The sequence below is a fragment of the Pan paniscus genome, chromosome 23, assembly GCF_029289425.2.
Source record: "Pan paniscus chromosome 23, NHGRI_mPanPan1-v2.0_pri, whole genome shotgun sequence".
In the NCBI taxonomy this organism is placed as follows: domain Eukaryota; kingdom Metazoa; phylum Chordata; class Mammalia; order Primates; family Hominidae; genus Pan; species Pan paniscus.
In genome coordinates this window covers 29,872,664-29,899,879 of record NC_085927.1, presented here as the reverse complement: position 1 = coordinate 29,899,879, position 27,216 = coordinate 29,872,664, and the positions used below count along the sequence as shown (strand labels likewise).

The 27,216-nt window shown below is 59.0% G+C and overlaps 1 protein-coding gene across 1 annotated transcript in view; it reads left to right on the top strand.

The window, feature by feature from the left end:
- The first annotated feature begins 797 nt into the window (after positions 1–797).
- The window catches only part of RTN4R (reticulon 4 receptor), a 28,875-nt gene continuing 2,456 nt past the window's right edge, over positions 798–27,216 (top strand). Inside the window, exon 1 of the mRNA XM_034952289.4 lies at positions 798–1,034. Coding sequence (XP_034808180.2) covers positions 1,013–1,034 — 22 coding nt within the window. The 5' untranslated portion in view covers positions 798–1,012. The remainder of the gene's footprint in view (positions 1,035–27,216) is intronic.

The following is a 27,216-nucleotide window of genomic DNA, read 5'->3' as shown; positions in this document are numbered from 1 at the left end:
CCACACCGCCCGTGGGGGGCTGGCTTGGTAGAGTGGGGGATACTAAGCAGGTGACCTCGGAGAGCGTCTTCTGGGTTTGGAGCCCCCATTCCGCAGAAGGGAAGAGGTGGGGGACCCCTGCAGGGTTACGGGTAACATCAGGCCTAGGTCCCTTCTCTAGGATGGTGCAGAGAGGGCCACAAAGGCCCAGGAGGGCCCCCAGAACTCTCTTAAGCCCTGAGCCTGTTTCTTACTGAAAAATGGGGGCGATCGTGCTGCAGCAAGGGGCTTCTGTGCAGGGGGCGGGGGATTCATGGGTTTCGTGAGGCCAGGAAGGGAGTGGGTCAGGCAGAGGCCATTCCTAGGCCTCGAGACAAAGCCCTTGCCCGCTTGGGGACCGGGCCAGCCTAGGCCGCCACACCCTCGGGCCCGCGTCCCCGGCCCGCTCCCGCCCGGGCCGCCATCCCCTCCGCCGCCTGCAGGGGCCGCCGCCTCTTCAGGAATGCGCCGCCTTTGTCTGGGACCGCGCGGCGCCGGTGCACCGGGCGGGCTGAGCGCCTCCTGCGGCCCGGCCTGCGCGCCCCGGCCCGCCGCACCGCCCACGCCCCAACCCCGGCCCGCGCCACCCAGCCCCCGCCCGGGCCCGCGCCCGCGCCCGCGCCCAGGTGAGCGCTCCGCCCGCCGCGAGGCCCCGCCCCGGCCCGCCCCCGCCCCGCCCCGGCCGGCGGGGGAACCGGGCGGATTCCTCGCGCGTCAAACCACCTGATCCCATAAAACATTCATCCTCCCGGCGGCCCGCGCTGCGAGCGCCCCGCCAGTCCGCGCCGCCGCCGCCCTCGCCCTGCGCGCCCTGCGCGCCCTCGGCCCGAGCCCAGCCAGAGCCGGGCGGAGCGGAGCGCGCCGAGCCTCGTCCCGCGGCCGGGCCGGGGCCGGGCCGGAGCGGCGGCGCCTGGATGCGGACCCGGCCGCGGGGAGACGGGCGCCCGCCCCGAAACGACTTTCAGTCCCCGACGCGCCCCGCCCAACCCCTACGATGAAGAGGGCGTCCGCTGGAGGTGAGTGTCCGCGCTGCACCCGAGCCCGGCCGGCGGCGGGGCGCGGAGGGGGGCGGCTCGCCCACTCCCCGGAGCCGCAGGGCCCGTCCCGGGCTGCCGAGGCGGGGGAAGCGTAGCCGGGCGGCAGGGAAAGCCACCGCAGTGCCGCGCCAGGCTGGGGCCGCTGGCGCCCCGGCCCCGGGAGGGCGGAGCCGGAGGCGGCAGGAAAAGTTGCCGCTTCCCGGGAAAGTTGACGGCGACGGCAGGGCCGAGGGTGGCGGTCCGAGGGTCCCCGATGCTGGGCCAAGTCCAGGGCGGGGGCCGTGGGCTGGAAGGGCGGGGCCCGGCCTCGGAGCGCCCCGGCCACCAAGGGGTTAACGAGCGGGTTTTTGCAGAAACGTGGGTACCGAGGGTGGGTGGGGGTGTCGGGCCGCCTCCACCCCCGCCTCACGGTCTGGGCTCAGAACCTCCCGTTTCTCCGAGGTCAGTCCACAGTGGGATGAATGGGGGCGTTGGTGGCAGTAGAGGGCGTGGGGGACAGGGTTGTCCCAGCGCTGCCTCCAGGGCGGGCGGTGAGAGGAGGCAGCAACGCCCGCCATCTGCAGCCCGAGGGACATTGAGAGGATTGGCTGGGGGAATCAGGGCCGGTGGGGCAATCAGCAACCCCTCCCTAGCAGCCCTCGTGGGACTCCCCCGCCCCACCGGCTGTGAGGTCCCGCGGTGCGGGCAAGGGAGGGTGGGCTCCATGTGAGTTGGGCATGCCCTGCCTGGAGGGTGCTCCCCAGGTGCCCACCCAGGCTGCCCTGCTGATGTCCATGATGCCGCAGGCTGCACACACGTTTCCTTGCACGTGCACGTGTCTACACGGACTGCACACTTGCACACCTCTGGTGCACATGCGAGCCAACGCCGCCCCAGTGTGCACATGCACAAACACTGGGTGCACACACGGACTCTGAGGGTACATATCTGTGTCCTCGCCCCCGCCTGCACGCCCACGGCCACACATGCATGCACGCGGCATGCCTGCTGTGGTCTCCACGGGTGGCACATGCTGGGGCCCCTTTCGCAATACCCACTCCCGCACCCACATGCTCGTCTGTTGAGTGGGGAGGCCAGGCCCACAGACAGGGGCAAGACATCCTGGGCCCCACCTCTGCCTGCCTGCCTCCGTGTCCTGGGGGTCCCCGCCTCGGGCGTGTGTGCGTGTGTGTAACTTGGTATGCATCTGCACGTGTGTCTGTGCGCGTGATCATGTGTGCCTGCGGGCACATAGGCATGTCTCTTTGCCTCCAGGGTGTGGGTGCCCCTTGTGTGCCTAGACAGGCTGTGGCCTAATCTGGAGCAGAGGCCCTGGAATGTGTGTTGGGGGCTCGTTGAATACTGCAAAGCCCAGGGTGTGAGGGGTAGGGTCTCCCAGCCACTCCCTACCCACCAGGGCTGAGGCAGTGATAGATGATGGTGGGCTGGAACCTGCCTGGGCAGGGAAGACCCATTTCAGGCCATGAGGTCAACACTGTGACCAACAGGCCAGACCCTGGGCACCCTTGGTGGCCGCTGCAGCTTGGCTGACTAGAGCACGTGACCCAGCGTGACTGCAGAGGCCTTGCCTCCAGTGCCTCAGTTTCTCCATGGTGAGGACCTTCTTGGTGAGGGGTTCCGTGGTGAGCTCCCCTACCTCCGGTGTTGTGTAGGGTGCTGAGCAGATGGATGCCATGCTGCATGATGCGCAAGGGTGGCCCACTAGCACTGTGGCAAGGGCCCTGGACTGGGGCTTGGATTGGCAGGCCACACCTCCTGCTCCCCTGGCCACCACCAGTGGCTCATCTATAGAGTGGGGACCAGCAGGTTATCCTTATAGGTTGTGTGAGGGTGAAACATACTAGCAGAGGAGCAGCTGAAGCAGTGGGGCTGGCCAGTCTCTTTTTCTAAGCCTCAGTCTTCCCATCTATAAAGGGGGTACTGTTCCCTGTTCTTCTCTACTGAGGTGAGGAGGAAGTGAGCTCCCATGCCGGGGGTGGGAATGGGTGGCCATCAGCACCTAGACGCCACCTGGCAGAGGGGCACGTGCAGGGCCTGCCGTGGCAGAACCGTGACCTGGATTTGGGTCCTGGCTCAGCCACCTGCTGGCGGTGTGACCTTGGGTGTGACAGGTCACCTCTCTGCCTCAGTCTTCCTCACCTGCACCATGGGCCAGTGGTCAGGGATTATCGGGGCACTTCCAGGCTGAGGCTGGGCGGAATTGGCCCGGCTTTCCCTGTGGAGTTCCGACTCTGGTGCTTCTGCCTCAGAATGCCCAGAACACCTCCCCACACCCCCACTCAGCAGAGTCCTCCTGGGACCTTTGCGCTGCCAGCTGGCCCCTCACCCCATCCATTTGCAGAAGGGACAATAAAAGCCCCTAGTCAGGCAACTCAGGCCACAGGTGAGTGGAGGGGGGACAGGGCAGGGATGCTGCCCAGCTTGGGAGACCCTCCCATAGTACCTTCACTCCCTCCCTGCCCTCCCCCTGTTCCTCACCTGGGGGTCTGTGGAACCCCTGAGCCTCAGTTTCCCTGTGCCAGGGTCCTTCTACTGGGACTGGCAGAAACGTAGGTTTGCATGGAGTGAGAAGCAGGGGAGAGGCTGAGGGAGGGCCTGGCCCAGCAGGTCTCCGAAAGCCAGAGGGCTTGTGGAGGGTCTATGGAGGACACCCCCACAGGGGCTGGGGCCCTGGAAGGTAGGGGAAGGTCCTGCTGTCCTGGGAGGCTGGGGACTGGCCCACAGCCTGTGGAGGGGCCAGGGTTTGTTTGCTGTTGCTGTGAGTGACAGGCAGGCTGTGAGGGCCAGGGTGTGTGGGACTGTGCTCTCCCCCTCCCTCTGCCCAGGAACAGTACAGCCTTGTAGCATTGCCCTCTCCTCGTCCCTGCCCCAGCCTTGAATTCATGCTTTGTGGCACGGACGGCCCTGTGCAGCCGGTGCAACACCAGGAGGGTCCAGCTGGTGAGGACAGGACGGGCGGGAGGCAGAGGAGCCCTCCTGCTGTCCTGGGCCTGTGGCCCGGAACCTCTCACCAGGAGCCTCGATCTGTGCACCTGGGAAAGGGGTCAAGAGCAGGAAGCACACGGGGAGTTTCAGGATGACCTGGAAATGAACAAATGCGTGTGTGAGCCAGGCGCCCCGCCCGGCCCTGGCACAGGGTTAGTGAGGGCTCCTGACACTTGGCTACTGTCTGATCAATGAGGTTCATGCCGTCCCGCCCCCGTTCTGGTGAGCCTGACCTCTGACCCCCAGGCTGGCCTGCCTGACCCTCTGCAGCCACCCAGGGCCTGGGCCTCAGGGAGCTGGCTTGGCCGCCTGCTGCCTCTGCAGCTGTGCAGATGCCCTCTCGGGGCCCTCTCTGCACCCCTCAGTGTCCCTGCTCTGCGGTCTGGCTGCACCCAGGCCAAGGTCACAGGCACCCTCCTCAAAGCCAGATCCCAGATGCTGCATTTGCCCCAACCGTCCATTCACTTTCTCATTTGTTCATTCATTCGCTTGTTCGTTCCTAGCCTGTCAGATTCTCTTCTGAGCCAGGCAAATCAAGGGGTGTGATCCTTGGCATCGTGCATCTCTAGGATTAAATGCTTTAAAGGATAGGAGGTCACAGAGTGGCCCAGGGAAGCCCGATCGGAGTGGCGGACATGCTGCCCCACCCCGCAAATCTCCCTGCACTGTCCCTGGGGCCCAGCTGGGTTCCCCCACACCAGGTGTTCTGTGCTGCCGTTTCTTTTATCGCTGTATTTTAAACATTTTGCACATCGGGAACTATTCTTGTGCATCATGGGTTTTCTGGTGTGTGTGGAATCCCTTCCTGAGAATGCACCATCATTTATTTATCCAAACCTGCACCGGCCTCCTGCACTGCCTGCAACCGTGGAGCTGGACACTGGGAGATGCAGCTCTGCACACCCACCCCACCATGTCCTCAGCTGGCACCCACCAGGTCTGGGGGCTGGTCACGTGCCTCTCCCCTGATGCTTGGGCTGATTTCAGGGGACTCGGCAGCAGGGCCAGATCCCGCCCCTCCTAGCCTGCTGAGGCCTTTGACAACCGTGGGCTGGCCGGGTGGGTGATGGTGAGTGAGTAGAGTCTGGGCAGCCATTTGTGCAGTGGGTGCCTTGGGGCCACCTCTCCCCTGCCTCTTTCACACAGCCTCTGGTCGTGCCCGCTATGGCCTGCGGGGCCTCTTCTGCGGGGCAGCAGGGCAGCGGGGCATGGGGTGATGCTGACACTGTTCCGCAGCTGTGTCCTGTCCGATGGAGGCAACCCACGGCAGCCAGACCAGGAGGTGGAGAAGAAAGGCAGGGCTGTTGGCACACCTCAAGAGTGGCCTTAGGAGGGGCTGAGTGGGCACAGGCCAGGGTCCCCATGTAGGTCTACACGGGCCTGGCAGGCGGTAAGCCCCATTCAGGGCCCTGGCACATGGAGCCGGGCTGATCTGGGAGTGGAGTGTCAGGTGCTGACCCAGCCTCACTCAGAGCAGCCTGCCCTGGGCCCCCGGGTGCCTCTTGGCTCTCCAGTCGGCACCCTGGCATTCTTAGCTGGCTGTCACGGGTCACGGTCCGTGGAGTTGAAGTTCTTTGGAATGTTGGGGGTATCACATAAGGGCTTTGTGGTCAAATGTGGGACCTGCTGGAATGAATGGTGCTGATGGTGCTCCTTTCCCGCAGGGCGTCTTGGGCTCTGTTTTGGAGAGGGGTGGGCAGCACCTTCTCTGAGAGGCACCCCTATGCGATGTACCTCAGGGCCTGGTGTGCCCAGGAACCTGTTTTGGGAAACAGTGGTTGAAGTGCCTCGGAGGACCAGAGGAGGAGACCTGTGGGCCTCCAGCAAGGGCCCCGGGATGGGTAGACCCTGCCACACAAACCCCGCACCCATGGGGCGCCCAGTGGGTGGAGGGACCACTGCTTCTCCCAGCAATTTGAGGCGATGTGCAAATTTAACCTTTGGATTTATGACTCTATTTCTTTGCAGCAAATGTCACGGGAAATGTCAGGCCAAGGCTGAGGCTGGGTGAGGGGCCCGTCAAGGAAGGGGGTAGGGCTAGGCAGGCTGGAGTGCCAAGGAGGGGCTTAGGCCAGGGTGGACTCCAGGCCCCTCACCTCCTCCTGGGAGCCTTCCTGGATTGTCCCTTGCTTGCCTGGATCCCCGGCTATCACAACCTTGTTGAGATGTTGCCTTTATTTGCCTTCTGCCAGGGCCCAGCTCGGGGACATGCCAGAAGTCCCCCATTCCCCAAGGCTGGGCAGCCATGGGTAAGCTTGTGCAGTGCCGGCTTGCTGTGTGACCTTGGGCAGCTCCACCCTTCCTGGTCACCGTAGGCCTCATCTGCAGTCCACGGCTGGTGGCCAGAGGTGGTGTTCCCAGCTCAGTGTCTTCAAGAGTGGGAAAATGCCTAGAGTCCTCAGTGTGTGGGGTGTGGGGCTCTGGAGGAAGTGGGTGGGGGCTGAGTGCAGGTCTGGAGTTGCGGAGGGCTGGCCCTTGGTGGTCCCAGGGGCTAGAGCAGCCCCTGCACACAGCAGGTGCTCAGTAAAGACCAAAAGGCAGTGCGTGGATGTGGAAGGTGGAGGTGGATTCCAGCTGGGAGTCCACAGTCCCCAGTTACATGTCCCCCCTCCGCTGCCACATGCCAGATGTCATTCCAAGGCCCCAGCCTGGCCCATCACCAGCTCTGCCCTGCCTCCCAGGTCCCGGCAAGTGAGGGAATGGTGACTGCCTCCTCCCTGCCGTGTGCCCGGCCTGTGCACTGGAGCAGGGGTTCAGGCTCCCTAGTGCCCCGCATCTCTCCTGCACACACAGCTCCCCACACTGCACACCTTGGGCCTCCAGATCCAGCCTGTCTGCTAGTGTCACATCCTCCGTACCCAACGTCCAAGCCCAGAGTCTCAGCCTCTTCCCTCGACCCATCCCAAAAGACAAAATCAGTGTCAAACCTGCACCCTGTCTCCCGGTCCATCCCCTTTACTCCTCACTGAGGGCCAGCCTCAGACCTGGCCTCTGTCCCCAGCCTGTGGCCACAGCCGGCCCCGGCTCCCTGCCTACCATCTTGTTCCCCACCCCGGGATTCAAGTGCTTCCCTAAGACATGTTTCCAGCCAGGCGCTGCCTGCCTAAACTCCCCCATGGCTGCCCCTAGGTGAAGCTTTGGCGCCTTCGTTCTCAGGGCCTGGGCTAGAGGGTCTCATGTAGGAACCTTTTCCATCCTCACCAGGGAAGCCCCCGTCCCTAGTTCCCAGTGCCTGGCACCTGTGTCTGCCTCCCCCTCTCCACTTGAAGAGCCCAGGCCTAGCTTGAGGATGCAGAAAGCCATGAAGGGTGGGACAGCCACACTGGCAGGGAGGGAGGGCCCAGGTGCCGGTGAGGAGGATCAGTTGCACCTTCGTGGGCAGTGTCTGGTGCCCTTCTGTCCCTGGGTCAGCTCCGGGAGACCCCAGGGTTGGTGGCCTTCAAGGCTGGCTGTTAGGTGCAGATCGGTTGGCCCAGACGGCTGCACAAGGGTCGCTCTGTTTCCCCTGAGGAGCCACCTACCCTCTGAGCCTCCCTGTTCGCACGTGGCTATTGTGAAGCTGGAGCGGTGGTGAGTGAGCACTGCCCACAGGACCCTGCCATAGTGGCAGCTTGATTTGGGCAAGCTGGAGGCTCCTGGTGCACCTGGCTCCAGGGACCCCTTCTTCCAGGCCAGGCCCCTTGCATGCCCTTTCCTAGCCTGGACTAAACTAGCTGTGGAAATCGAGACTAGTGATTGGGGCCTTAGGGCCTTGTGGGAAGGGGTGGCAGGGCCCTCACCTCCTGGAGGCCTCCCAGGTTTTCAGCCCTTCTTACCTGTCCTGTCCTGCCCTGGGGGGATCCAGGCTGGACTCTGGCCAGCCCATGTGGCCAGTGAGGATGGGCATGTGGGCCCCACTGTACTGCCTGGAGCAGGAGCCTCTGCTGAACCCTAGTGGGTACAGAGAAGGAACTGCTCTCTGGGGCCATTCCTCCCCATCGGTCCTTCTGCCGTGAGGGTCCTTGTAGGACATCCTGAGAGACACGTTAGTTCATGCCAGGGGAGCCCAAATGACAGTGGGGCTGAGAGGCTATGACGGGGTGGGAGTTGGGTGCACAGGGTCCGGGCAGGGCTAGCAGCTGTGGAGTCCGGAGGGGAGGCTGGGTGCATGTGGAGAAGTCCCTAGTTCTCAGTGAGGAGCCTACGGCGCAGTTTGGGTTCCAGCAGGAGCTCTGCCGCAGGACCTCTGCGCTGACTCAGAGGGAAGTATGGGGTCCTCTGCCTTTGTTGTGTGGAGGCTTCTGTCCCGCCCTTCACTTGTGCTGGCCTTGCAGTGCAGTTGGAGAGGATGCCTTGTCCCTGACTGGTCCTTGGGCAGATCCTCAGTTGTGGCAGGGCGGGGTGGGACTGGGTATTGGGAGGGTGGGCCACCTGCACCCGGGTGTGGCCCCTACCCCAGAAGCCCCTTCCACCTACCTGGAGAACTCACTCGCCCAGGCCTGGCCAGCTACCAGCACAGCTGTCGAGGGAGGGCTGAGGAGCTGGCCCAACGTCACGCAGGATGTGCTGCGCTGGTGCTTCTGGCCCCACCTGCCTCCACGCATGCCACCAGGAACCTGGGAGTCAGCCCTGGTGCCCCCTCCTTTGTGGAGCCCAGCAATGTTCCCTCCCACACACTCTCCACTTCAGTCTCCGCTTCCCTCCTGGCTCTCCCTGGACATCCAGGCCCCCTTGTCAGGGAGCATGGAGCTGGCCGGTCACGCCCTGCCCAGCCCCAGGGTCTCCTCAGGGCCTCCCGAGGGATGGGGCTGTATGAGGTGGTAGCCCATGAGCCCAGCAGGGATTGGCTTCTCGGGGCTCCTGTGGGGGCTACAGATGAGCCCCCTAGGGCCACGTGAGACAGCAGCAGGACTGCCACAGTTCCCTCAGCTGGGTGCGTCCCCCGCCCCACCCGCTGGGGCCATGGGGGACTGTGGACTTGAGTGTGGCCTGCCAGGTGAACCCCAAGTGTCCCCTGGGGAGGGTCCTCCCCTCCTCATCCTTGGTGCAGTTTCGGGCACCAAGATGCACTCCCAGGGGGCCCTGGTCCAGTCCCCGATGCAGGGGAGGCCCACAGGGGTCACTTGCTTCTCCCTTCATTCTCTTAGCAAATTCTTCCTGGCATCAGTTCTAAGACAGTCCCGTGCTGGGCGGCAGGGACCTTGAGGTTCTTGACATGCTCTACCCCCAAGTCCCCCAGATTCCAGGGAGACACGCTGAAGCCCACAAGGTCCCTAGGAGTGGCAGCGGGGGTGAGGTTGAGGACTCTGAGCCCCCCACATTGACCGCTCATGGAGGCCACACTGGCCCCAGGTCTGAAAGAGGAGCTGGAGCTGCTGGCCTGGGGGCTGAGGAGGCTCCAGTGTCCCCTAACAGAAGCCCAGTGGCTGCAGGACAGGCCACTGCCCGGGTGAGATGCTTGGAGGGCTCTGGGTTGGGGGAGGGCAGGTGAAGAACTTGTGGGTCCAGAGGGGAGTGGAGGGAGGGGCAGAGGCTGCGGAGGTGGACTGCGGGGCGAGCTCCCCTTGGCCCCAGCGGGAGGCTGCCTGCAGCTCTGGTGCTCCCTCGGCCTGACACATGGGCCCTGCACACCCGGCTGCGTCCAGGCTGTCTTTCATCTCCCTGCCTCAGCCCCAATTTATGTCAGGCAGAGGCTGACACAGGGACAGGTGTGACAAGTGTCTGGCTTCCTATTTGAAAATTGGCAAAAGAAAAACTCTCCCCATAAAGATATTCCATCTACATACCTCCCGGATGTCACCGCGAGGACCCGTCATGGCTGAGACAGATGGCGGCCCTAATGGACTCCATTCTTCACCCGCTGCCGGAGCAGAGGCCGGTCCCCTGGCGTGGCCTGAGGCGGATGATGGGTGATGGGTGGGGCACCAACCTCCCTTTGTGCCCTCCCCTATGCCTTGGCCTGTCCCCAACCCTGAGCTGCCCACCAGGGCCTCTGTCATAGCCAGGGACTCCAGGGACAAGTGACCTGGACACCTGAGGCCCCAGTGGTCCAGTGCCTCTACCCTCCTGGCTGAGAGACGGTGCACACTTGACCCGCAGCCTTGGTCCAGCGCCTCCACCCTCCTGGCTGAGAGACAGTGCACACTTGACCCCCAGCCTTGGTACATGTCAGGACCACCCCCACGCCCCCCTCCTAGCTGAGTTATCACTTCCTCCGGGAAGCCACCCCAACCACCCCACCTGAAGGTGCTGCTACTGCCCCCTGCAGGCAGAGCACTCCAGGAGGCAGGGTACTCAGGATCCCCTGGCCCCCAGATCACAGGGAGCTTGATGTTGCAGGACAGTCTCCATCACTGCCTCTGGGTCTCGAGGTGATGAGGGTCCTGCCCTGGGAGCCGGGGGAGTAACAGGCTACTCTCCAGTGAATTGAGGGGAGGGAAGGGCTGCAGTCCTGCATAGCCCCCCATGGCTCACTTTCTGCCTGGGAGTCCACCGTGTTCAACATCCTCACTTGCATGGGGCTACCCCAGGCCCAGGGTGAGGTTGAGACCCACCCAGCCTGTCACTCATGCTCAGCCAAGCTGGTGCCCCTCCCTGCCTGAGTACTCCATGGGCAGGAGCTTATGGGCCATTACCCAGCCGGGCTCCCATGGTGGCCTCATTGGGTCTGAGGATGGACACCTTGGGCAAGGCAGTGGTGCAGACGAGGAAGGGATTGGGAAGGGGCCAGCCTCCTTAGGGGTGGCAGGGGTGGGGCTGGGGGAGAAGAGCCCCCCAGAGGAAGTGTGTCTGGGAATAGGGCAGGGCATTCTGGAGGGGGAGCTCCTTGAGCAAACGCCAGCAGGGGCAATGGCCTTGGAGCAACAGAGCCCCGGGTGGTGCTGGCTTCAGGCCTGGCGTCAGGGCCAGGTAGGATGCCAGCAGAGCACTTCCTGGCTGCAACTTGGCCTTGGAGCTGGGCTTTCTCCTCTGTAGGGTGGGGATGGTGGTCCCTCCGGGGGTGATGTGAGAAGGTCCTCCAGGGAGAGGCCAGGTGCAGGCTGCCCCATTCTTTGTGGGTGGATCAGGCATTTCCTGTGCACCCACCATAAGCCATGTGCTACCTCTACCCCCCGCCATGAGGTGGGCCTTATTATCTCCATTTCCAACTGAGGGAACCAGTTCTGAGACATTGGGGGGCCTGCCTGAGACCTCCCCAGGCAGAGCCAGGGCCCCAAGCCCTGAACTGGTTCCAGGACTGCCCTGCAGGGCCGATCACGATGGGCAGGGACCCTGGGGTGTGGGGGCTCATGGAGGGGGCTCCTGCCACCTGCAAGACGGACTCAGCCACCCTTCCACCTGGCCCAGTGTCAGGATAAGACCAAACAGAACAAACGAAAAACACTCTTGATTTTATGAGGTCGTGTTCGTTGTAGAAAATCTGGAAAAATACACCAAAGTTTTAAGAAAGAAGTTGTATTAGTCTGATCAAGCTGCCATGACAAAATACGATAGACAAGGTGTCCTAAACAACAGAAGCACATTTCCTGACAGTTCTGGAGGCTGGAAGTCTGAGATCAGGGTGCCAGCATGGGCTGGTTCTGGTGGAAGTTCCCTTCCTGGCTTGCAGGTAGCCACCTCCTTACCGTGCCCTCACGTGGTGGGGGATGGAAGGGTGGAGAGAGAGGAGGGCGTGTACTCTCTGAGGTCCCTTTCTCTTCCAGGCCACTAATGCCATGGTGAGGGCCCCAGCCTTGTGACCTTATCTAACCCTAATCACCTCCCAAAGGCCCCGCCTCCAAATACCATCACACTGGGGGTTAGGGCTTCGACACGTGAATCTGGGGGAGACGCAGACATTGAGCTGTAACAGAAGTAAAGCTATCCGTGTTGCTACTTAGAGACCGTGCCCTTGGCACTGGGGTGCTGGAGCCATGCCCCCAACCCAGGAACATCCGTTGCCTCATGGGCTGTGGGCCAAGGCTCTCTCCCAGGGCTGGACATCCTGGGGAATGCTGTCTCTATAGCTGCACAAAGCCTGCCACTTGCCCTTAGTGGTGAGCATTTAGTGCATTCACATGACTAACATTTATGGAGCACCTCCTGTATGCGGGTCACCAGCCCCTGTGGAGCCCAAAGCCCAGGGTGCCTCAACCGACAGAAACAAGCTACACAGAAGCCTGCTAAGTGGGCCAGCGAGGTGTGGAGTGGAATGGGCACCCTGGCAGTGGGCAGAAGGTGGAGGGGTGTCAAGGAGACCGTGGGAGTGGGCCCACAGAAGTGCCTCAACCAGACCCAGCCCTCCCATTTCTCAGATAAGAAACCCAGCCAAGAAGCACAGGTGGTGTCTGAGTAGGGCCATGTGACTGGGCCTGGGGATGACCGGGCCTCCAGGCCTGCTGCAGCCATGATCGGGGTCGGAGAAGCAGCCAGTGGAGGAGTGAGCGGGACGGGGCATGGCTTCCTGCAGGCCTGGCCTGGGAGGGAGGCACCGGCTGGCTGGCTGCCCGGTGGGTTGCAAGGTTTTAAATATGCATTAACAGAAGAGATGCTGAGGCCTGGCCCAGGGGCTGCCCTGAACAGGCTGAGTCCCTGAACCCTCCTCTGTGAGGCTGGGGGAGGAAGGAAAGGGGATGGGGCCAGGGCTGTTGTAAAATCATCAGGACAATTTTAGAATGGCTTATGCCTTTGCAGGTTTGAGAAGCCACCGTGGGGTGGCCCGGGCAGGCCAGGAGACCAGCTGGGTGCTGGAGTGTCCTCTGTGGGATGAAAGGTCAGGCTGCCCAGTCTTTGGGGCTTACATGGGGGGATGAATGCAGTATGGCCTGTGCATGGCCCCCTGACCCCTGATGACCCTGTGGTGACACCCAGTGTGGCCTTGGACCTGAGGGACCCCTCTGTGCCCTGGGCTCGGTGGCGTGGGTCCCAGACAGAGATGCTGAGGAAATAAGGCCGGACTGCCCCGCCTCCCGGAGGGCAGCTGACCCCCTTCCACTGGCCCTGCGCAGTGGGGCGGCGCATCAGCCTCAGGAAGTAGCTGAAATACACTGACCTCGTTTTCCAAGAGGCAGCGGCACCTGGGCCTCCCACCCTCGTGGGTGAGAAGCCGACAACAGTTTCCATCCCAAATTGATTTCAAATAAGGAAGAGTTATCACACACAATCATATAGGAATAATTTATCACTTGTTAATAAAACAGCAATTACTTATTCACGTCGCCGCTGCGTGCGTGCCTCGGTTTGGTTGCGGAGACACACTGGGGGCTCTCATAGCAGCTGAGAGAAGCCCGTGTGCACTCGGCCAAGGTCAGAAAGGAGGCTCGGGGGCTGCGCACCCACCCCAGTGCTAGGCGACCCCTGCTGGGTGTTGACCACACACCCCTACCCCCGGCTCCTGAGGGGCCCCAGCCTGGAGTGGGGGGCTCAGATCTGTGACAAGGAGGGGACAGGAGCAGGCAGGGGTAAGGGGAATCCAGGGGTGGGGCTTCATCACAGTGTGAGGGCTGGGCTGGGCGGGCAGGCAGGAACTCAGGCTGGTCGAGGGAAGCAGCTGCCTGGCCTGCAGGGAAGGCCCAAGCACAGAGTTGGGCTTTTAGGCCAGAAGCTGCCCCTTCGGGTGTCTGGATTGCAGAGTCTCTGGGGCCAAGAGCCCATAGTGTCCTGGGAGACCCAGATGTATCCTCAGCCACCCTCGGCCGAGCAGGGGACCAAAAAGCAGCATGTGGATCCTCCCTGGCCAGATGCCAGCTGCCCTGGGGCTGTGTGTCCAGGTGCTCTTGAGCTCTCACCGTCCCTCTCTCTCCTCCTGCTTCTAACCCACATTTGTCTCCACATTCTGGAAGATACACTTTCTTTTTTTCTTTTTATTTATCTGTTTTCTGAGGTTTTAGTGCCAAATATGCAGTTGTTTTAAAAAATAATAACATTCGGTCAACAACATATTGCAGAGTTAACACCTGCACCCAGCCTCGGAGGCTGGTCTGGAGAATGGGCTCAATCTGCCCCTGCCCCACGTCCTCCTGGGAGGCAGCCACTGTCGCCTCTGTTCCCTGGCTTTGCCAGTGGTTGCCGCCACATTTCCTCAGCTTCTACTCCAGCTCTGTCTCCTCCAGCACACTCCCCAGCATGGCTGTCTCGCTGCCATCAGTTAAATTCACAGCCAGTGTTTCCCAACCCAGGTCACATAAATGTTCTTCTCAATCCTGCCGTGGGATGGGTGACCTTCCTTCTCTTTCATGGCCTTTTGTTTTCCTTGGGGCTTACAGTTGATGTTTTTTACCCATCCACCACCCTCATGGGCTTACTCTTCCCCACATCAGGGCTTCTATTGGGGTCTCATTTTTTTCCCTGGATAAAGATTCACCCCAAGCACTTGTCCTGCTGCTCCATAACTTCCCTTTACCACCTGTTGAAATTTCAGTTAATGCTTCCTGGGCCCCACGTTTTCCTCTTTCTGGGTTTGCACCTCATTTTGGCTGAAACATAAGCCTGACTCACTCTCTAAAGAAGATATAGTGAAGAATCATTCCGGAAGTCTTCCTGTATTTACAAGTATGTTCAAGCTGGATTGTTTCGGTCTAGAATTCCATGTTGAAATTAGTTTCCCCTCAGAGCTATGAAGCTGTTGCAGTGTTGTTGTTTCCTGGCATCTAGTGTGCTATGAAGGAGGCCAATACCATAGTGCATCTTCTTTGTTGTGTGTTTTTTTGGAGAAAGTCTCACTCTGTCACCCAGGCTGGAGTGCAGTGGCATGATCATGGCTCACTGCAGCCTCAAACTTCTGGGCTCAAGCAATCCTTCCACCTCAACCTCCCAAGTAGCTGGGATTACAGGCATGCATCACCACACCCGGCTAATTTTTTTTAATTTTTTGTAGAGACAGGGTCTTACTGTGTTACCCAGGCTGGTCTCAAACTCCTGGCCTCAAGCAGTCCTCCCACCTCAGTCTCCCAAAGTGCTGGAATTACCGGCGTGCACTGCTGCTCATGGCTTCATGTTGCCTCTTTGTGACCAGCTTCTCCTCCTGGAGCTTCAGACTTCTCTTGACCCCTGGGGGCCTGAAAGTGCACTGTGAATGCCCAGTGGAGGACTGGGTACTCAGCTTTGGGAAGTTTTCTGGTATTGTTTCTTTGCTAGCTTTTCTCAGTTTTTTGTTTTCTCTTCTCGAACTCCCCTTAGATGTTCAACCTATATTTGTCTCCCAAATCTCATTCATTTGTCTTTCTCCTTTGTTTTTCTTTCTGGAAGATTTCTTTGACCTTGTTTTCTAACACTTATATTGATTTTTTTTTAATTTTAGTGATTCTATTTTTAATTTCCAGGCACTCTTTCTTTTTGTCTGATGCCTCCTTGTTCATAGCAGCCTGTTCTTGTTTTAAATCCCCATCTATGCCTAGGAAGACACAAATTAGATGTTTCTCCTAATTTTTGTCTTTTTCCCACACTGTCGGCTTCCTCTAGCATCATTCTCCCTCTTTTTCTGCATTGATATGTTTTCCGGATGCCTGGTGGTCACTGGTTTTCTGGTCACTTTTATGAGGGAAGCTGGTTGGCTGCTCTGCTGAGATGGAGCTTTTCTTCTGCCCATCGGCCCTGGGTGCTCCTGGATACCAGTGGTGGAACCCCTTTCTCTGGGTGTTTCTCCAGGGGAGCAGCCTGCCACTGTGCTCCCCACTCCTCACTCTGCATCACCCTCATTTTGGTGGGTCTCTGGAAGGGGAGGAACACGTGTCTTTCATGCAGATCCCCGTGTCTAACACACGGTGGGTGAGCAGGGGAGGGGGACCATCAGTGTTGCATGAGAAGCCACAGCAACTCGACTCTGAGCACAGGCCGGGTCTCTCATGAGATGAGTCAGGCTGCACCAGGCCTGTCCTCAAGCCTTCTTTCTCTGCTGAGGCTGAGATAGGCAGAAGCAGCGAGGAAGTGGCTCCAGGTGGGTTTGTAGCACAGCCTGGCTGCTGCCCCCTCTTCTAGCCCAGATGCAGCCAGGATCCTGCCTGCCATATCTCCTCAATAAAGCAGGGATACTGCCAGGCCAGGCCAGAGTGGCCTTGCAAGACTGCTGGAGCAGAGGGGTCCGTGTGGCTCTGGGACGCTGTGAGCTGTACCTTGCCTCCCTGGACTCCTCACCTGAGACAAGGCTGACCCAGGTCACATTGGCAGGCCTCTGGGGAGGCAGGATGCTGGGTGGGGGCCTGGATGGGGTTTCTTTGGGGTCCTGGGGGGAGGTAGGTGCTGGCCTCTCATTGTCCTCACATCACTGGTGTGGGGACAGATTTGGAGGGGGCTGGCAGATTCTCTGCCTACTCTGTGAGGGGGTACAGAGGCTACATCTGAGCCCAGGGCTGCAAGACCCCAGGGCCCACCTTCAGCCATCCCTGGGAAGGCAGCCTCCTGGGCTGAGGTTGAGGTGCCATGGGGGACTAGGGAGCCCAGAGTGGCTGCCCCTCCCTGCTGTGTCATCCCTGAGGCTCAGGGTCTGCTCTGGTCGCCTGGGGATGATGATGGTGATAAGGATAGTGGTGATGAAGATGGGGGTGGGCAGAGATCTTGGAGTCCAGATTGTGTGCACTGTCTCCTGGCCTTGCAAGGTGGCCAGCAAGGCACTTGCCTCAGTCAGTGCCTCATCTGAGGAGTGGGTTGACAGTCACCCCCTCACTGTACTATGGGAGGATGCAGCACAGGGATGTCCTGAAACCTCCAGGAATGAGGAAAGGCTGCACCTTGGGCTGTCCCAGGGAGGCGAGGGGCCCTCATTTCTTACTCCCCATCCCTTGTCCTCTTCCCTTCCCCATCCTTGGGCCAGGGCCTCTGCCCAGGGATGTCTGGTGTCCACCCAGTACTGACCCACTGCTCACCTGGGGCTTCCTATCCTTCTGTGAGGTCAGCCCCAGGCTGCCCTCTATCTAAGGGCCTTGCACAGAGCTGGTGTGATGATAGTGATGATGATGGTGATGATGATGAAGACAATGATGGTGACAGGGATGAGGATGGTGATGATGATAGTGATGAGGATGCTGATGGTGGTGATGGTGATGAGGACAATGGTGATGATGAGGATGGTGATGGTGATAGTGATTGTGATGAGGATGGTGATGATAGTGATGTGATGATGGTGATGAGGATGAGGATGGTGATGGTGATGATGATAGTGATGAGGATAAGGATAGTGGTGATGATGGTGATGGTGATGATGGTGGTGATAGTGATGGTGATGATGGTGTTGAGGATGGTGATGATGGTGATGGTGATGATGATGATGGTGATGGTGATGATGATGATAGTGGTGGTGATAGTGATGGTGATGATGGTAATGGCGATGATAGTGATGAGGATGGTGATGATGATAGTGATGGTAATGATGGTGATGATGATGGTGATGATGAGGATGGTGATGATGATAGTGATGGTGATACTGATGGTGATAGTGGTGATAGTGATGAGGATGGTGATGATAATGATGTGATGATGGTGATGATGGTGATGGTGATGAGGATGAGGATGATGGTGATGATGATAGTGATGAGGATAAGGATGGTGGTGATGATAGTGATGAGGATGCTGATGATGGCGATTGGGATGCTGATGGTGATGAGGTGACAAGGATGAGGATGGTCATGATGGTGATGAGGATGAGGATGGTGATGATGGTGATGGTGATGATGATAGTGATGAGGATAAGGATGGTGGTGATGATGGTGATGGTGATGATGATGGTGATAGTGATGGTGATGATGGTGTTGAGGATGGTGATGGTGATGAGGATGGTGATGATGGTGATGGTGATGATGATGATGGTGGTGATAGTGATGGTGATGGTAATGGTGATGATAGTGATGAGGATGGTGATGATGATAGTGATGGTAATGATGGTGATGAGGATGATGGTGATGATGAGGATGGTGATGATGATAGTGATGGTGATACTGATTGTGATAGTGGTGATGGTGATGAGGATGGTGATGATAATGATGTGATGATGGTGATGATGGTGATGGTGATGAGGATGAGGATGATGGTGATGATGGTGATGATAGTGATGAGGATAAGGATGGTGGTGATGATGGTGATGAGGATGCTGATGGTGATGATGATAGTGATGAGGATGCTGATGCTGATGGTGATGAGGATGCTGATGGGGATGATGGGGATGGTGATGGTGTTTATAGTGATGGTGATGAGGATTAGGATGATGGTGATGATGGTCATGGTGATGATGGTGATGAGGATGGTGGTGATAGTGATGGTGATGATGGTAATGGTGATGGTAATGATGAGGATGGTGATGATGATAGTGATGGTAATGATGGTGATGAGGATGATGGTGATGATGAGGATGGTGATGATAGTGATGGTGATACTGATGGTGATAGTGGTGATGGTGATGAGGATGGTGATGATAGTGATGTGATGATGGTGATGGTGATGAGGATGATGGTGATGATGGTGATGATGATAGTGATGAGGATGCTGATGCTGATGGTGATGAGGATGGTGATGGGGATGATGGGGATGGTGATGGTGTTTATAGTGATGGTGATGAGGATTAGGATGATGGTGATGAGGATAGTGATGATGGTCATGGTGATGATGGTGATGAGGATGGTGATGATGGTGATAGTGATGGTGATGATGGTAATGATGATGATGATAAGGATGGTGATGATGATAGTGATGGTAATGATGATGATGAGGATAATGGTGATGATGAGGATGGTGCTGATGATGATGATAGTGATGGTAATACTGATGGTGATGATGATGGTGATGATAGTGATGTGATGATGGTGATGAGGATGGTGATGATCATGATGCTAGTGATGGTATAGTGATTGTGATGATGGTGATGAGGATGGTGATGATGATGATGGTGATGAGGATGAGGATGGTGATGATAGTGATGAGGATGCTGATGGTGATGGTGATGAGGTTGCTGATGGTGATGGTGATGAGGATGGTGATGGGGATAATGAGGATGAGGATGGTGATGATGGTTATAGTGATGGTGATGAGGATAAAGATGATGGTGATGATGGTGATGAGGATGGTGATGATGGTCATGGTGATGGCAATGAGGATGGTGATGGTGATAATGATGGTGATGATGATGTTGAGGATGAGGATGGTGATGGGGATAATGAGGATGAGGATGGTGATGATGGTTATAGTGATGGTGATGAGGATAAAGATGATGGTGATGATGGTGATGAGGATGGTGATGATGGTCATGGTGATGGCGATGAGGATGGTGATGGTGATAATGATGGTGATGATGATGTTGAGGATGGTGATGGTGATGAGGATGGTGATGATGGTGATGATGATGATGGTGGTGATAGTGATAGTGATGATGGTGATGAGGATGGTGAGGGTGATGAGGATGGTGATGATAATGATGGTGATAGTGTTGGTGATGATGGTGTTGAGGATGGTGATGAGGATGGTGATGAGGATGATAGTGGTGGTGATAGTGATGGTGATGATGGTGTTGAGGATGGTGATGGTGATGAGGATGGTGATGAAGATGATGGTGGTGATAGTGATGGTAATGAGGATGGTAATGATGATAGTGGTGGTGATGATGGTGATGATGCTGCTGCCGATGATTATGGTGGTGATAGTGGTGGTGATGATGGTGATGAGGATGGTGATGGTGATGATGAGTATGTTTACAATGATGATAACAAGGACAGAAAATGCCTCCACAGCCTACTTTTCCTTCACAATCTTGGCTATGGGTCTGCAGGAGCATCCAGGCCTGAGGCCGTGGAGGGTGGTCCAGGGCATCCTGTTTGCAAGGAGGGACCGCACTCCCTTTCCTCTCTTGTTTCCTGCACCAAGTGTTCTCATCTTTAATATTTCTTTGTTATTAACTGTGAAGATCCCTTTAGCAGAGGCTGGAATCCTGATGTCCTGGGAAGTACATCGACACGGATCTGCCCAGGTCACCTCTTTCCAGGCCCTGTCCAGCCCAGGGAGGCAGCTTGATGTTAATGGGTCATAAGCCACCTTGGTGTGACCTGGCCAGAGTCCCTGATACAAGGTGCAGGGAGAGGCCTTGGCCCAGCCTCTGCAGGGTTCCAAGGTGGGTGGACTGGCATGGAGGGGCCCTGTCCGCAGAGACCCCCTACCTCAGTTAAACGGCTGCCCTCTTCAGACCTACCTGCACTGGATTTGTCTCCTCTGAAGTGCCACCCAAGTCCTTTCCTCCGAAGCCGGACTGTGTCATTCAGCACTTCCTCTGCTGTCCCCCTCTCCTTACAACCATTTTGTTATCTTTGTGTGTGTGTGTGTGTGTGTGTGTGTGCATGCATGTGTGTGTGTGTAATCCCAGCTACTCAGGAGGCTGAGGTGTGAGCCACCCCTCCCAACTTATTTGTGTTAGGTTGTCCTATTTTATGCGTGTTTGACTGTGAGACTCCTGACAGCCTCTTTAGAAAAATGATCGTTTCTGTTTTGACCTGCAGAGTATTTCAGTATTTCTCAGTCTCTTTCTTGCCTAGAACCCCTCACCCTAGGCCTCCGTGAGATGCTGACCTTGCCCAGGTCTCCACAGAGCTGAGCCTGCACTGAGGTTGCTGGGCTCTGTTCACCTGGCTATGTGACTTCAGCAGGACCGTGGTCTTCTCTGACCCTTGGTTTCCTTTTCATTAGTGGGGGTCTGAGTGAACTGCTGGGGCCATTGTGAGGGTGAAGGTGGCAGCACCCACACTCGGCTTGCTCACAAACCAGGTCGGCAAACTGTTTGTGTGAATGGTGTGATACTAAATAATTCCAGCTTTGTGGGCCACACAGTGTGTCATAACAACTCAGCTCTGCTGTTGTTGCGGGAAAGCAGCCATGGACAATGCGTGAACACATAGGTGTGGCTGGCTGCCAATAGCACATCCTTTACAGAAGCAGCAGCCAGCCCTTGGGCCAGTTTGCCAGGTGCCAGTAGAATAGGAGGCCAAGGCCTGTCGGCTCTGACAAGGGTTCCACTCTGGCCCCCGGACACGGAACTCTGGCCTTGGCTGGGGGAATTCCAATGGGAACATCCCAGGCTGAGGAGGATCCTCTCCTGCCTCTTAGATTCCTCATCCCCTGGGGAGTGCTGGATCCCACTGGCCCTGCCTGGCTGAGCTTCTCTGTGGTCTTAGCAGGCACTGCTTATATGCCGTGGGCCAGCTGCTGCCCCCAGCTCAGTTTCTAATGTGAAGGGCTGGGCAGTCCCTGGGATGGCTCCAATGGGAGCCTGTCCAGCTGCTGTTCTGCTGACTGAGGCTGATCCAAGGCTGCTGAGAACAAGCCGGCAAGAGCCTCAGGACCCACACGTGTCTTTTCACAGCAGAATAAATTCTGCTCGGACAGAGGCCGCTCGCCTGCCTGGTTGATCATGTTTTACAAATGCTGAGGGCAAGAGAACACATGGGGATGTGCCTACCCATCTTCCTCCGCCGCAGCGGCGTGCAGACCCTCCAGCCGGGCCCTGGCTCCTGGGAGGGGCTCGCATCCCAGCAACCCTCTACTGCTCAGTGGACTCTGCCTGAGCCCTGACCAGCCCTGGGGGCTCTTATTGTGTGTTTCCGGTATGCACGCCTATCGTGTGCACCCCCAGGGGTCCCATTGCATGCACTGAGTTTGTGCTCCTGGCTCGTGCACCCTGAGCATGTGCTCTTGTACTTCTCCTGCCCTGTCAAGGCCGACACTCTGGGCTTACAGGCAGTGGTCAGCCTTGTGCGTGCAGCAGATCCAGGGTCCTGGCGGAGTGTGGGAGGGCTGGGGCTTAGGTCTGGATGCTAGCCCATGGGAGTGGATGTGGGCCCTGCAGGGCTAGGCACCAGGTACCGGGCAGGGTCAGGCAGGCAGATGGGCATGGGAGGCAGGTGTATGGCAGTGTTGGGCCCAGACCTGGCTCAGAGTGCGTCCCCAGGGTGGGAGTAGGCCGGCCACCGGTCACTTCCTCATTAGTGTCCTCTGGGGACTCAGCTTGCTCTGGCTGCTGGATTGAATTAGCTGCAGGACCAAGATGAGCCCTTGGTGGAGACAGGATTCTCCAGATAATTAGGCAGCGGGTGTTTGTTGGCTCCTGGTGGAGCATGGAGGACCAGGTGGGCTCAAGCCTCCTGTGGGGCAAGGGGGCACTGGCTGTGCCCTGGGCTGGGCGAGGCCTCCACTGGGCAGAGCCTCCAGGGGCCCCCAGTGTGGGGCTCACTGGGGTGGGAGCCGAGAAGGGTGCACCTCCAGTGAGGGGTGTGTGGGCTGGATGGGGTAAGGTTCTGGAGCCCTCCACGCAGGCAGCCCAGCCTTGACCAAAGATGAATCCTCGAGACCTAGGTGCTAGGCCAAGGATCCTGCCCACTTGGGGCTCTGCCGAGACCCTTTGGCTGGTAGTGGGCTCCTGGGCTCCTGCCAACATCCTCATGCTGCCTGGGGCTGGCTCAGGCCTCTGTGGCTCCTAACTCTCCCATAGGGCACCTGCCATGCAGCAGGGTGGCTGCCCGTGGTCAGCTGGCCCTGGACCGTGAGTGCCTGGGACCCGGCTCCTCGGCCTGGTCTTGTGTGGGCGGCACTCAGCACAGCACCTGGGACAGGGGCCACTTCACACCTTGCCAAGGGACGGAGGGAGGGCCAAGGGAGTGGATGATCCTGCACGGTGTGGCCCACGTTGATGTGTCCTTGGGGTGAGGGTGCCATCCAGGGCTGCCAGCTCTCACCTGGGCCAGGCCATCCTCTGCTAGCTTCAGTGTCTGTGACTTGAAAGGTGTACCCTCTCAGGGTGCCCTGCTGGCTGGAAACAGGACTGTGGAGCTCAGGTTAGGAGCGGGGGTGGCTGAGCCTTTACTGCCCAGCAAGACCGTTTCACACCCCTGGGGCCATGAGACTGGGAAGCCCGCTAGCCCTGGGGCTGTGGCTTCTCCTGCTTTACTTGTTATTATTTTTCTGATAATATCTTTAATTACAAGATTTTGTGTACTCTTAGGCATGTTTCTTGTAAGTAGCATATGGTTGGATTTGACCTTGGATTGTGTTTGCTATTGATTATACCCACACCAGTTCTTATGTTCCTCGTCTGTAAAATGGGTCAGTAAACTTGACACCCCCTCCAAGAGAATTTGCTGGATTGAAGGGCCCAGCCTCTGGCCTGGCCTGCTGGCCCTGGACCTACCTACATCTCGTTGTCTCTGGTGAGCCCAGCATCACGGGGCAGGGACGAGCCCTGCCGGCCAGGGCAAAGAGTGGAGCTGAGGGGGCTGAGGGAGCACCAGGCACACTCAGGAGGCCAGTCCTGAAGGCTCTGCCCACACTGGGCCTCAGTTTCCCCCACAGCATGTAGCTAGCTAGGCCTGGAGCTGCTTCAGTCTGGGTCCAGTGACCTCTCACCATGGCAGGTGTCCTTGCCTGTTATTGACCTGGTCTGCCTACCCTGCCACTGCAGCCAAGATCAACAAGGAGCAGGGGCCAGGGCCAGGGCATCAGGGGCTGGTACTCACTTCCCTAGGAGATTCAGGACCCCTCAAGGGCAGACTGCCCCCACCAGAAGCTGCTGCCAATCTCCTGCCCCAGCACCTGGAGCCCTGGAAGGGCACAGGAAACACCATGGGAATTCTGGCTGCCCCTGCACGTGTCTGTGGGCCTGAGGATGGATGGCGGGTGGGTGTGCATGTGAGAAGCAAGTGAGGATGGGGGGACAGATGGGTGGGGGCGGGGGGAGTGAGTCAGTGGTGGAGGGCCAGGAGTGGGGAGCAGGCGTGGGAGGGGTGCCCTGACCCTCTGTGGTGTGGGGATGACATAGGCCCGCCACCCCCGCCTGGAGCTATTTCTGGCCTTGGTGCACTGAGCTGTGGCCTCCTGTTCTGCCTCATAACTGTGGTCTGTGACGTGACCGCCTCATGGGGACATGGCTAGTGTCCGAGAGGATCCTGAGCTGACTGATGTCCCGGCTGTGCTACAGCTGGCCCCACCCCCAGCCCCAGCCCTCTGCAGGCTCTTACCCCAGCCCTGGGAAGCAGCAGCTCAGAGCCTCCCTGGAGATTCCCCTCCCAGCCACCCATGACACAGGAGGGCACTGCCTGCCCCTCTGCACGTGGCCTGCAGCCCAGCCCCTCCACACCCTCCCCCATTACTAGCCAGGCCGCCAGCCTTCGTGCTTGGGCAGGACATACCTCGTGGCACCTCCGGGCAGCACTGTGAGTGTCTCCCTTGGCCGCCTCTCCACCTGGGTAGTCTGGAGTGGGAGCAGGGCAGGGCTTAACCACTCACTGCCTCAGTTTCCTAATCTGTAAATGTATTGCTGTCTCACTTTTTATAGCAGGTGATGGGACCCTCCGGTGATCCCAGCCCAGGGGCGGCATTGGGGCCCGAGGGCACCAAGCTGTGCGTGGATGAAAGCCGGTGCTTGGGGCCTCCACAGCTGCCTGCCCTGCGCTGCCTCCTGGCATCGCTGGGCAGAGGCATCCCTGTGGAACTTCAGCCCAAGCTTGGGAGGGCACGGAGGTGGGCGGGGCCCCAGGAACAGTGGGGGCCAGGGACCACATGAAGAAGGCCATCCCTGCTCGGCTCGGCTCAGCTCCCTGGGCTGCTGGGGTGAGCTGCTGACCTCAGCAGCCTCCTGCCTGCCCGCTGGCTGGGCATATCCCCAGAGCCTCCCACCGCCACCTCCCCATCCCCCTTCTCCACCCCTCCCCTCTGCTCCTGCCCTCCTCGCTCTCCTCCCACCTCCTCCTCCCCCCGCCACACTCCCTCCTGCAGTGAACGTGAACAGCCCTCCACTCACCGGAACTGATGGTGCTGGTGCCCACCTGGGCTGCCTGTTGCTCCCGTCAGGGGGATGCATCCTGGACTGTTTGCTGCCCAGCCTCCTGGGCCTTCAGCCTGGTGATCCTGGGTCCTACCCTGCCCAGTCTGGCTGCCACAGGGAGAGGCTCTGGGTCAGTATCCGGTCACTGTCCCCCCTGGGAAAGCTCAGAGCCTTCCAGGCAGGAGAGCCAGCCCTCCCCTGACCGTGGCTCCTGAGCCAGGCCTGGGCTGAGACAGGAGCTCCTAGCTATGACCCAGCCCTGACAGCCAGCAGGGCCATCCTCTGGGGAGGTCCCAGGAGGAGACCCTGGAGGAAAGAAGAGATGTAAATTGGCCTGGGAGGGTGGGAGAGGCACAGATGTACCAGTTTGTGTGGCCGCAGGGCCAACCTGGGTGGGGACGGTGGACAGGCACGCTATCCGTGGTTTCTCTGTGAGAGCTGGGGCCATGGCAGGGCTGGTTGCTCACCCCGTGTGCAAGGGGCAGGAAGGACAGAGCTCATACTGGAGGCTCCGTGAGAACTGGGGCCAGGGTGAGACTGGGTGAGAGTGGAAAGTGGGGTGATGACAGGCAGGGAGGCCAGGCTATCTCCAGAAGGACAGTAGAGCATCCTATTAGAGTTGGCCAGGCAGATAGAGGAGAGAGAAAGGTGGGCGAGAAGGCCAGAGAGGCCTTGTGGCCTTGAGGCTGCAGAGCCCAGGGGACAGGTCAGGGGCCACGGGCCAGGGAGGTCTTTTGGGGTGGGGAGGGGCTGCAGTCCACCATGGGGCCAGGGAGGAGGCTGGTGAGTCACCAGTCTGGCCCCTGGGATGGGGTCAGAGGACACCCTCCCCCCACCTGGCTGCGTCTCCCTCATCCCAGGGCCCCGGCTGTGAAGACAAACCCATGCTGCAAAGTTGGGTTTGATTATCTCATAAAAAGATGCCCCCTCCTGCTCGCTCAGCAGAGGGGTTGCCATGGAGACCAGCGGGCAGGCCCCAAGGGGGGCCGGGCTGGAGCCAATTACCGTGGCTGCAGCGAGGAGAGAGCCCACCTCACCCGACTCTCAGAAGTTGGTTTACGAAAAGCAGTTGTCTCGGCAGGAACCGAGCCGTATCTTTGCGCCCAATACCCACTTCCTGGCAGAACTGAGCGCCACGTGGCCACTCCCCCATGTCCTCCCCTGTCTCCCCCGACCCCGCACCACCATGTGGCTCAGTTCTGGCACCTCACTGGGGGCATGTTTAGAGTGGACACACAGCTGCTTCGGGAGGGAGATCCATGAGCACAGGGCTCGGTTCAAGGCGAGTGAGCTGAGCCCTGACCACAGCCAGACTCACAGCCCACAGCTTCAGGCCTGGAGCCACAGGACAGTGGTGGGATGGTGGCATGGTTCAGTGGTGATGTGGCGGGCATGGCCACCATGGGTGGCTAGTCTTGGTGGGTGCAGTCAGCCGCATGGTATGGTTGGTGACAAGGCTCAGTTGGTGACCCCCACAGTCAGTGGCAGTGAGTCCTGACCCTGCCCCATGAGCATGTGGGGCCTCCGCCCCACCTGGCCCCAGGACAGGAAGTGCCATTTACATAGCACAGTTTTCCCTCTGGTCACAGCAGGTGAGACAGCAGTGGGGAGCTGACATGGTCAGGCCCCACCTTCCTAGGAAGTGTGTGTAGAAAGAGAGCAGAGAGGGTGTCCGCAGTTTAAACGGAACACGAGGCCAGGTGCTTTCCTCACCCAGCCCACCCAGGGAGGGACCTCCGGACCCCCATCCCTGGGCTGCCATCTCCCTGGTAGCCAACAAATGGCCCTGGGGCAGGGGGTTTGGCAGAGGAGGCCCCCAGGCTGTGGGGAGGGGGTCTGAGGACCTATGAACCTGAGTCTGGGAGGACGCACATGCCCAGCGGTCACTGCACGTGCTGGGCTTGCTGGGCTCTGCGTTTCGGGCGACTGCACTGTCTGCCCAAGTAGAGAGGACCCAGTGGGGCAGGGGCCCCATGTGGGTAGGAGGGCCCCAGGGTCACAGTTCTGGGTTGGGGAAGCTGGCCTGTGGTCCACTCCTTCCTCCTGCCCGGCTCCAACCCCAGCACTTAGCCGGCCTCCTGTCTGCAGAATCCTGCTCTTAGCCAGCTGCCGTGGAAGGTGTTAGCTGTCAACGCAGGTGTTAGCTGATAACTCAAGTGTTAGCTGATAAGCCATAACCCTCCCAGGGGGATTCACATTTTAATAGACTCACTCCTGAAGGCAGAAAGAATCTTCAGCATTCCAAAGGGGTGGGGGCTCAATGGTGGAATGAGAGGCAGGAAAGCTTACTCCGGAGTGGGTGACCCCGCTGGTGAGACCAGCTCTGGATGCAGCACCCCGGGAGGGACTACTGCCCATGTAGGGCCTTGGTGAAGCCCCAGGTGTATCTGGCCCTGTAATGGAGGAGGGGTTGCAGGCACCTGGGGCTGGGGGAGA